This window comes from Helianthus annuus, chromosome 17 (genome assembly GCF_002127325.2).
Source record: "Helianthus annuus cultivar XRQ/B chromosome 17, HanXRQr2.0-SUNRISE, whole genome shotgun sequence".
Lineage (NCBI taxonomy): Eukaryota > Viridiplantae > Streptophyta > Magnoliopsida > Asterales > Asteraceae > Helianthus > Helianthus annuus.
The window spans coordinates 179,108,824-179,121,059 of NC_035449.2; the positions used below are offsets into that span (position 1 = coordinate 179,108,824).

At 35.8% G+C, this 12,236-nt stretch overlaps 1 protein-coding gene across 1 annotated transcript; it reads left to right on the forward strand.

Annotated features, from left to right (window-relative positions):
• The first annotated feature begins 7,426 nt into the window (after positions 1–7,426).
• On the forward strand, positions 7,427–8,044 carry LOC110925296. The gene has a single exon (XM_022169253.1). It carries the CDS (start codon positions 7,427–7,429, stop codon positions 8,042–8,044), a length of 618 nt encoding a protein of 205 aa, XP_022024945.1.
• Positions 8,045–12,236: the final 4,192 nt, after the last annotated feature.

Consider the following 12,236-nt stretch of genomic DNA (forward strand, 5'->3'; position numbering starts at 1 on the left):
AGGGAAAAATGGAGAGCCAAAAATGGACAAAGGTCCAAGAAGAGGCGTTGGCGAAGGCGTTGGTACATTGCTCTACCAACAAAAAGAAGGGCAATCAACAAAACCGCGATAGTTTTTGGCGTAAGATTTTAGATCATTTTAACGCCACCGTTGGTGGAAGTAACCAGACCATGCATCAAGTACGGTCTAAATGGGGCCCGATGATGACGAAAATAAACTTTTTCAACGGCCTATACCAACAAGCGGTAAAAACTATATTTTTTAATGTTGTATATTTTTTAGTTTTCTCACGTCATTTATGCGTCGGTTTATCTTATGATCACCCTTATCCAGTTCACATACATTCGAATTTGATTGTGTCCCATTACCGGGCTCATTATTCTTTTGCTTTTAACGCTACCATTATCCCGCTTGCGTTTACTCATGCCGTCCGGCATGATATTATATTCGACCCGTTCAACTTTAAAATAGTTGAACATAATTTATTCAAAATTTCTATTTACATCATCTTGTCGTCTTTTAGTTATGACTCAAAACCCGAGTCTTTTAACTTTCCATCCGAGTTCCCGTTTCTCGGTCTACGCATGTGTTGAATTCGTACCCGTCAACCGAGTGTTTTACCGAAGTCGTTATTATTGCAACCCTCCCGGTATGCATTAAGACCTCGTTTCATTTTTTTATATTCCAACTTTGTCCTCAAGTTTGACGTTTTACAAAAACGACCCGTTAAGAGACATATTTGCATTTTCCGGGCTCGAGTGTAAGTACACCCCCTCCCAATGCATATCTTAATCATTTTACATGTTTTGCATTCTCCGGGTTTGAGTGTAAGTACACCCCCTCCCAATACATGTCTAGATCATTTTACGTGTTTGCATTTTCCAGATTCGAGTGTAAGTACACCCCCTCCCAATACATGTCTAGATCATTTTACATCAATCTTTGTCCCTTCACTCGGGCTCATTATCCTAATGTAATACACTTCCGTCACCCGGCTGTGCGTTTACGTTATTATCAAATATTTTGCTCATTTGATTCTTTTGGGTACTTTTTAATTTATCCCATTCACCCCATCCTTACTACATTGGATGTAAGCATGCCCATCATAAAAAGTTCATGGTACCACGTGCTCACCACTTACTTGGCCAGAGTAAGCGATCAATACCTGGGATAAATGACCTTTTTATAATTTTCACATTACACCCCACGTAAGTAATGCCTCTAATTGTTTCTCTTGGAAACAATATCCCGGATAGATTTTCTATTCGGTTTTTCCAAGTTTTTAATCTACATATGCAACTTTCAACCTCTACGTATTTGTTGCATATTATTATTTGTGCAATTAATTTGAAATGTGCACCTGGTAATGCTTGCCCTAACGGGCTTCTCTTGCCATTAATCTTGTTTGCTATCACCACACGATTTAGGTCCTTGGTGAGCATGTTCTTTGGACCGTTCCTTTGTCAAATCCGCGATTTGTTAACTCTCGCTATCTCCATATGCGAGTGTCCTTCGACTAAAACATTTACAACAGTTAGTAATTTCGACATTAATGGATGTCCGTATTATAATACAAGGCGTTTCTGCTATACGCATCAACGCGTGTAATCTCATTGACTAAATCTATTCTCTATCGTTTTTATTGGGGTAACGTGTATTGCACGATAACCATATGTGTTGTTCTCAACACTTTAATCATAATAAACCATTGCACTTACCGGATTTGCGATCAAGCCTCGAACCGAACACACTTTACTCTTTAACATTGAGCTCTGATTACCAACTTGTAACACCCTTGTTATTAATTTGAAGGTTTCCGTATATATAACAAAAATTACACATGTAATTACTATTAAGGATCCTTAGAAAGTACGAGTAATTTAAAACTTTTACAACTTAAAGTTTACAACATAATATAAATAAGTTCGTCGTTTAAAAGTTACGACGTAACGCCGTGTGGAAGCTTTAATCTCGTGTGTTCGGTTCTTTGTTGAACTTGATCGTCCTTTGGTACAAGAATTTTACCTACAACTCATAAAAACATGAGTTAGATTATTTATATGTAGCTTAAAAACGCATTTCAATGGGTTAGTAATGCATAAACGGTTAAATAACAAATTTTTGCGTATCTGGCACCCGGTGGCGTCACGCGACGGCCTAAGGCCTCCTCCGTCGCGCGGCGCGACGCCCTTAAATGGGCAAAAAGTTTGCAGCTGGTTGCTGCATATTCCCAGCACAACCGGATTTTACGGAAACGAGCATAACTCTCTCATTTTTAATCCGTTTTACCCGATTCTTTTTCCTACGCGTCCGTAATTTAATTCTCCATCTTATGGAGTTAAAATCCAACCTCCAACATAATAAATTTTGAGACTTCTAAGCCTTCGACTCATTACCTTTTTACCGAATTTTAACTCGTTTATGCATTTTATCAAACAAAAATATTTGTTTGATCCTTATTTCACATGCACCTCTTCAAATTAATGTTATCTACCATGTTAGGTTCTAATCACAGGTTTCTTACACAATTTAAACCTGTTTTCGCTCGTACGCTTATTTTAACCCGTTAAGGGTATTTAAGCACTTTAAAACTTGAAATCGCTTTCATTCATTTCTAGCATCTAATTCCTACATTTCTTATCAAGTAATCTTCCACCACAACTATATGTGTGTTGGACTTAATGTGGATATCTATATGTTCCGAGTTTTACCACTCGGATTATCATTTTACGGCAAAGACTCATATAAAGTCATTCGACCAAAGAATTTACATCTTTCACTATCTATACTTATTCTAAGCATTTATTTAATCATAAAACTCGTTTCCGAACCACCTTTAAGGGCCATTCGTTCGAATTAGCTTACAAGGGCAATTTGGTCAATTTTCATCCTTCTTTTACTACAAAGGACCTTTAAATACTTGTTTAACCCAAAATCCGACCTTTTAACTATAATCTTGTCTATAAACCCATGTGCTTCTAAAACACCATAAACATAACTCAATTTATTCGATTTACCTAAAAGATAACCGAATATCTATATTTTAACCTTGTCTAACTCTTATAGAATCTCAAGTTCTACATGATGAGTTGGATCATTATACATACCTGACTCGGATCAATATATTGACCCGTGGCAACACCTTGCCTTAGTGGCTGCTAAGTAATAGCGATGTAAACATCCATGTGCTATTTATTTCCTAAAATCATACAACTCGACAACCCATTAGTCGATATTGTCAAAGGGTGATAATTTCACATTTTGACCCGTTTGGTCTAAATGACCGATTATATTAGCGAGATGACATTTATTACCACCTCGTATATATGACTCGCTCCGGTTTACACCGTGCGGTCATTTTACTTATAAATTCATTTCTTAACACTTTTCGGCCTATTATGGCTTACCTCATAATTGTCTTTCAAAACTAACGGTAAAGGTCAACGTGTGACCAAATTACCATTTTGCCCTTATTGGTTATTATGATTTACCTTATATGGTAACCATTAAAAGTACATGTTTCATTCGTCATAGTATGGTCGAATTACCGATTTAACTCACTTTTAGCCATCACTATGGTTTCTTATCATATTTGATTATCTTGTTCCGTATGATTACACGCCGGAACACCATATCTCAATTAGGTATTTGTCTTTTTTGTAATTAATACGACAAAAGAATATTCTAAAATATATGACTAGTGTAAGATATACTTACCTCGCATCCGAATTACGCTTTTCCTTCATTCTTGATTCGTTTGACCCGCTTCCTTCCCAAGCTTCTACCTAGCTTGCCACGCGTCAAACTATCATTGAAATTGTAAGATGGTTAGGTTAGTCATAATCATTTACGACTATTCCATCCTACGCTTCTTATATCGAATTTATCATTCGATCATATACTTGGTCGGTTTGACTTTTTAAAGTCAATCGACTTACCAACTTATTCAATGCACATTTGGTTTATTGAATTTCGCTTAGGCATTTCATCCGAACTCTTAACGAAATCAAATTTTACACACTAACTACTAGGTAACATGATTTCAAGCATCTATATCACGATCTTAACATCAATTCTTTTATATCAAACAAAACACATTTCGTGAGAAGTAGATCTTGTACCCAATTTCACGGTTTAATCAAACTCCTTCTATTAGTTATCATGCATGTTGATTCTAAGCATAGTTATATCATCAATTTTATCATAACATTAAAACCCACTTATCTAAGAGCATCCACAATAGACATGTTTTTTGGTGTTTTTAAAGAGAGAGAAAGTGAGGTGGAGGAGAGAGGGTGTGAGGTGGAGGAGAGAGAGTGTAGTTATGTTTGTGAGAAAAAATGAGAAAAAATGGAGGGAGTAAAGTTATGTGAGTGTGATGTAGGAGAGAGGAGAGAGAAGAGAGAAATAGTGTTTTTTTGTGTATGTGAGTGGGTCAAGAGAGAGAAATGCTCTCATTGGTTGGCAGGTGCCACATTAGCACCAAAAAACACCACCAAAAACATCTCTATTGGTGATGCTCTAAGTGTGTTAATTCATCAAATCCTTCAATTCATAGCATATTATGTATGATTTTCACTTAAGGTTTCGTTCCTAAGCAAGTATACATCACTAATCTAGCCATAGCTTCTCTAATCCATGCCTAATTCGCGATTAGGATGATTATCCAATTTTTACAACTTCACCAAACATCAAGATTTTACATACCTTATGATCCCCTAGATTGGGTGATCATTAATCCATGTTCAATTGCGAATTTAGACTCCATTTGGACCTTCAATTTGATGATTATAGTGAAGCTAGGGTTTTGAAGCTCCTGGGGATGCTTCTGGTCGATCAGAACACCCACAACACACACTGAATGTGTGTTTTATTTTTAAGTTTTTCTTTGTATAACTTAACTTTCCATTTACCCGTATTTGGTCCCTCTTGTTTGGTTAGTTTATTAAATAGGTCACAACCCACTTAACTTCTAACAACATTACCACTTTTTAAACTAGGTTAAACATTCCTAGTTAATTTAATGAGTTCGAGGAATTTACGACTAAGTTTATTTTAAGTCTCGTTAACTCGGGCCTTCCATAAACTTTATTTCTACAAAAGCTTTCGTTCAGCTTTTATTTAATATCAGGCTTATTTATAAAAAAAATAAAATAAAAGTCCTAATATTCACCGGGTTATTTTTACCCCTAACGGTACTTTACCCGTCTTTTAGTATTAACAGGTTTGATTACCAAACCCGTTTTCGGGGTGTTACAGTGGTCTTGGCTATTCTCGTGATTTTCCCAATTTTCCCAATAAGAAATCACCCTATAGTCAGAAATGAGGTACCTGATAGGAGATGGTGTGAGGTTTTCGATTACTAATTGGATAACTTAGCGGAGAGCAGGCTATTATCAGATACGGAAATCAAACTCTTGAAAGATAGCAAAGACAAGGTTAAAAAGTGGCACGAAAAGTTAGCTGCAGATTTACAGCAGAAGGCAAAGCTGAAATGGATAGGGTTGGGAGATGAAAACACCAGTTATTTTCACTCAATTATAAATAATCATATTGCAAGAAATAAGATTAGTGGTTTGTGGATACAAGGGGAGTGGGTATCGGACCCAAAGGAGATCAAGACTCATTTTTTGGAGACTTTTCAAGAAAAATTCAAGGAACCGGTGAACGTGCGGCCGAGAGTAGGTTCAGCGGGTTTCAAAAGGCTAAGCGTGGAACAAGCAGAAGGTTTAATTGCCAAATTTTTGATTCAGGAGGTGCGTGATGCAGTCTGGAATTGCGGTATAGATAAATCACCTGGACCAGATGAGATTACATTTAAACTTATCAAATCATTTTGGGAGGATATGAAGGATCTAATCATGGAAGTTATGGAGCAGTTCTACATTCACGGTTCTATCCATCATTCTTGCAGTGCCTCGTTTATCGACCTTATTCCGAAGGTAATTGACCCTATCACTCTTTCGGACTTTAGACCTATATCTCTTGTTGGGGTGATAAATAAGATTATCTCTAAAGTGTTAGCGAATAGAGTTAAATGTGTTATAAAACTATCGTATCAAATGTACAGTCGGCTTTTATGTCAGATAGGAATATTATTGACGGTCCCCTTATCATAAATGAAGTGGTGGGTTGGGCAAAGAAAACTGGGAAATGCTTGTTTGTTTTCAAAGCCGATATCGAGAAAGCCTATAATACTCTAAATTGGAAATTTTTGATATCTATTCTAACACATATGGTGAACGGTTATTCTGTTCGCGGGGAGAGGTTCGATTCTGGTGAACGGTTCACCAACGAAGGAGTTTCAATACAAAAGGGGCTTGAGGCAAGGCGACCCTTTGTCTCCTTTTCTATTCATTATTTCCATGGAAGCCATACATGTTATGATGACAAATGCAAAAGAAAACAATATTTTCCAAGGGGTGGAACTGCCTAGGAATGGCCCATGTTTAACACACATGTTACATGCAGACTACTCAATTTTTATAGGTGAATGGGAGGAAAATAATGCAAAGAATCTTAAAAGAATTCTTCGTATTTTCTATCTAATATCGGGTCTAGGAAAAGTCATTTATATGGTATAGGCACAAATGAGGATGAGGTAAAAAAATACGACAACCTTTTTCAATTGTAGGGTGGGGAAATTTCCTTTTGTATACCTTGGTCTAAAGGTTGGAGCGAATATGAACAGAATTTCACATTGGAAGGAAATCATTGATATTTTCAACAAAAGACTTTCAAGTTGGAAGGCAAAGAATCTCTCTTTTGATGGGAGGGTCATACTTATAAAAACAATTTTGGGAAGCTTACCGAACTATTATTTTTCTCTTTATAAATGCCCGAGCGGCATTTTAAAAGTACTAGAAGGAATACGTAGGAAATTCTGATGGGGGGATGTAATATAAATAATAAAATCAGGTGGGTAAAGTGGGAAAGAGTGGTGGCCATGAAAGATTTCGGGGGGCTCGGGGTTGGGAATTTAAGAGATATGAACTTGGCCCTTCTAGCTAAGTGGTGGTGGAGAATAAAGATGGAACCAAATACGTTATGGGCTGAAGTAATAGATTCGATACATGGTAGCCATAGAAAAGTGGATTCTATACCGTTTAAAAAATCTCAGGTTGGATATAGGAGAAATAGCAAAGGAGCAAAAAGAATATCAATATCAACACTAGTCTGAGTAGTAAAGTGGGGGGGGGGGGGATAAAACTCTATTCTTGGTGGATACGTGGATCGGCAATGAACCTTTGAAGGAACAATTCCCTAGTATGTATCGGTTATCTTCAAGAAAAAGAGCAATGGTACAGGAGAATTACAGAATCATGAATGGTGGGGTATTGTGGGATTGGGCCTGGATTAGAGCACCGAATACCGAAGCGGAAAAGGAAGAAATGGAGGTTTAAATCAGTGTTTACAACAACAAATTATGTCAAACAGGGACGATGTGTGGATATGGAGACATTTCGAGAATGAGGACTTTTGTGTGAAGAACGTAAGGCTGACCTTGGGCCGAAACTTGGATATAAACGCAGCACCAAATGCTTTCTGCTGGAATAATTGGGCTACGGGTAAAAGCACAACTTTTGTTTGGCGAGCCATAGATGAAAAAATACCATCGGCTGTGGCTTTAACCGGTAGAGGAATGTTGTTACAGGATATGACGTGCAAGATATGTGGTGCGGATGACGAGAATGCAATGCATATTCTGCTTAGGTGCAATTTTGTTAAGAGAGTTTGGGAAGCTGTGTCTACTTGGACAAACTTTCCGATGCCGAACAACGGGAATAGTGTAACGGAACTGCTGCAATCAATCTTGGAGTGTCATAGGAGCCGATTTATAAGGAAAATCTTACATGCTATAGCAATTCAAACCATGTGGATATTATGGAGAAACAGAAATGACACAATCTTTTCCGGTAAACAACGTACGGCACAAATGATCATAGAGGAGGTAAAAGACACATCCCTTCAAGGCGTAAGACAAAGATCAAAGCACAATACGATAACAAAACAACAATGGTCGGATTTCAATTTCAATGAGTAGATCGGTTTTGGCTTTCTTTCTATGTATTGTATCTCGTTTTTTCCGTTTTATTTTTCTTTTGTTTCATGTTTCAGTTTCTGGCTGCTAAGAACATTTTTGGCATCAATCTTTTATGAATGAAAAGTTCCTTTGGCTATTAAAAAAAATGTATGGTATGGTATGTTATGCATACATAATTATAAATTGTTAAAACATAAGCTATATACAGACTATCCATTATTTTCATACAACATTAAATCACATTCATTAAGAGGTTTAATGTAGATGGAATCAACCTACTTGAGCTGAGCTGGCAATGAACATCTCAAAAATTGCACTTGAGATGAAATTTTATTCTGAAGATAATGGTGGGTCGTCCAAGAAGAGAATTAACTTTTGTTTTAACATTATACTAGTCTAAGTACCCATGTGTTACACGGGTGGTCTAAAAGTAAATTATATTATCTATCAGTGTTTACATATATCTTGAAATGAAAAAAATGTAGCATTACTTATGTAAAGATGAAATTACAATGAACTGTTAAAAAGGAAATACGAAAATGATTCAATTCATATAATTGTAATGTCATTTCAGTTAGGTGAAATTATAGTCAGTACATCAAGCGTTTTGACTTTTCATACATTTAAACATCTCAAGCGTTTTGACTTCAGATAAATCGATCTCGATCTAACGTAAACCACAAACTTCAGCAGAATTAATGATGTATTGTAACCTCATAAGCTAAAAATCAAGTTGGTCAACATATGAGCTATCTATGTATTTGACCAGAACTGATCAATTTCGTTAAACATTTAACTTTCCATAGTTAAATAAAGTGAACACAGCAGAAAGTTGCAATCCTCTCCTCGCCATAGCCTCCTTGGTTGGAATACTATCATCCATCACCCGCCGTATAAAATAATTCACTTACGTCGGGGCCTATCCGTTCCACTTAAAGCACTTCACCTTTAGCTTTATCATTGTTCCGCAACCATAAAACCTCACCGAAATTAGGATTGACTTGTCTGAAGTAGTCCATTAACCTGTTTTGCCCGTCCCTCTCTACCACATCTGTTGGAACTCGCAGTCACTTCCATTCCCATTTAATTGTGTCCCCATCCCTATAAAAATTATCCTTAACCTTTACCTTTCTTGGCGGCCACGAGTATGTACATTGTAGGGAATAGCTCATTGAGGTACCCTCCCGGTGTCCACCTATTGGTCCAGAAGCTAGCCAAAATTTCCAGATCCAACTCTAACTTGCAGCTTATCGAATATGTCTACACTAATCTCCAACAACTCTATGCCCATTGACCCAATTTGTCTCCAATTGCTAGGCAAATACTTAACCACATGAATGATGGCCACAAGAAATTTGTTGCAAAATTAACAAACTTAATAAAGGACACCTTAGCCCTCAACTGTATGTTGCATGAGTTGATACCAGCAAGCATTTGTCTTTAAAATTCCTTATCTTGATACTAAACTGAAACCACAGGGACCCAGATGCAAAAAGTTTGAGTTTTGGACTAAAGTGGCAAAAATGACCAAACCACAGGGACCAAAATGGTAGTTTACTCTTTCTATAGTTATGTTCCAATGTTTACATCTGAGCAATAGCCATAAAGAACCGAACAAGTACAAATATCATTTTGGCTAACATTATGGTTTTGCTTTTTGGATTTTCTTTTTGTGTTGTTGTAGCGTATGTAGGTACCGTACCGATACCATAACAAACTAAGTTGGTAGCGTTTGAATCCTCACCGCTTTCCCGCTACAACACGCGGGTTTAATAACATTAGTTGGCTTTATTTGAAAAAAAAAGGTTTTAAATGTTTAATGGGCATAAACTAAATTAAAAGTTAACGGATTTAAATGTTTATTAAACAAACTGTATTTAATTATTATTATTTTAATTATAGTCTTTTATTATTATTATGGTATACTCTTTAACGAGAAAAGCAAAAATGACATGATTAAAAAGTCGAAATAATGGTTCAACGTATTTGTTGTCCTTGGCTTGTCTTGGACGTATTTACATACATGTGAAAGAAAGCCATTAAAAGCATTTAAAGAAATGCCAACGACTTTGGGCGGTGAGTTTTTCCTGGATGGTGTCGACTTGTGTCATTAATGTCATCTGCGCTTATAAACGTGGATTATCTTTTGCTATTGGGTTGGGTGATCGGACTTTTGTTGTTCATTCAAAAAAATGTAAGAATAAGATTTTTAAATGATAATTCACACACTCTCTAAACTATCACTAAATCACATTTATTTTGTTTATCTCGAGAATTGAACTCTTACCACTTAAAAAAATAAAGTCTTATCTAACATTCTGATATCGGTAGGCCAAAGTCCTTAGATAAATGAGTTAATAGATATAGAAGGAAGTAAACAACAATTCTCTGTTATCAAGTTAGTAATAGGGTGTGTTGGGTTCGAAGAATGTTATGTAACGGAATTGGAAATGGAATTTGAATGGAATCCTTTGAAAGTTCATGTCTTGTTTGGTTAGTAAAGTTGTTAGTGGAATTGGAATGTTAAAAACCTAAAAGACAAAAATACCCTTAAAGAAAAAGAACACCTTGCGTTAGTAAATCTGTAGTAATTGTTGGAAGTCAGGCCTTTTAACAAACACGCAAACACGATTTGAACGAACTCATTCAACTCTTTTTATTATTTATCAATGAAAAGCACACAAATACAATAATTCTAACCATCTATTTATACTAAACTCATTCTAGTCCTAACGCGACCCAAACTCTATTTATATGAATACAATAACCAACTAGATAAACCTCGCCAGGCCTTTTAACGAACACACAAACACGATTTGAACGAACTCGTTCAACTCTTTTTATTATTTATCAATGAAAAACACACACATACAATATTTCTAACCATCTATTTATACTAAACTCATAATAGTCCTAACGCAACCCAAACTCTATTTATATAAATACAATAACCAACTAGATAAACCTCTCTAATTCAATGAACCTCACACAATATAGGGTGAAGTTCTAGAGTAAACACTAGTGTATTTGCAAACCGAGTGAACAAATCCTGGCCATTGATCTACACACGTGTATGGCCAGGATCCCATCATCAAATCGTAAAATACACTAGTGTATTTCAACATCAAATCCTGGCCATTGATCTACACACGTGTATGGCCAGGATTAGTTCACTCAGTTCGCAAACTACACTAGTATTCACTCTTGAACCTAATCCTATATATATAACCATATGCTATGTGAAAGGTATTTCTAACACGATATGATAGATGTGAAAATTGATATGACGCTAAAGTGATAGTTTTTCATACGATAACCTCAGAGCATTCACATTTGAGCCTCCATATACATCTATATAATTTAATCAAAAAACACATTTTTCTCTAAATTATGTTTAATTTTCAAAAACTTCTCACATCTAACTCTATCTATATCTCTATCTTACTCACAATCACGTATTTTATTATCTTTTTCTCTTTCCTACACACTGATAATAATAATATAGAGGCTTTAATACGAGCTTCTAAATATAGAGATGTGCTTTAATATCTATAAAATTTTCTCTATTATAGACATTCCAATGTAATGGTGCTTTTGTTGTTTCCTCTATTTCTTCCTCTATATTATATAAAATCTATTAATATAAAGGCTTCAATGTGAATGCTCTTAGATCATTAAAACTCAGATCCACGCATTACAATATATGTAAAGTTTAGTACGTTTTGATTTATGCTATCGGTATGGCAGTAAACAGCCCATGACTTTATAGCCTAGTGGTATCTTGGGGGTGAGATAAGGCTTTAGGACCAATAGATCCTGCGTTCGATTCCTACAAAGGGAGTTTTCCCATATTTATTGGGTTTCCTCATTAATTGGTGGTATAGACATTATGCCTAGTGGAGATGGATATGATCGGGTGATTCCGCTGGTGGGACAATGATACTCTAGTAGTTTGTCAGTGATCCAAATTTGCCGTATAAAAAAAAAGAATGGCAGTAAACAATTCCTAGTTTCAAGTCTATTATCGAATAAAACAGTAAATGTTAAATTTCCTTACATTGAAAAATACTAATTTGAATCTAATCTAACTTATAATATCGAATAAAACAGTAAATGTTAAATTTCCTTACATTGAAAAATACTAATTTGAATCTAATCTAATCTAATCTAATTTAACTTATACTAAAAGACT

Bases quoted from the DNA above. Each gene is read 5' to 3' on its own strand.
- LOC110925296 (XM_022169253.1), top strand. From the start codon at position 7,427: ATGTCAAACAGGGACGATGTGTGGATATGGAGACATTTCGAGAATGAG.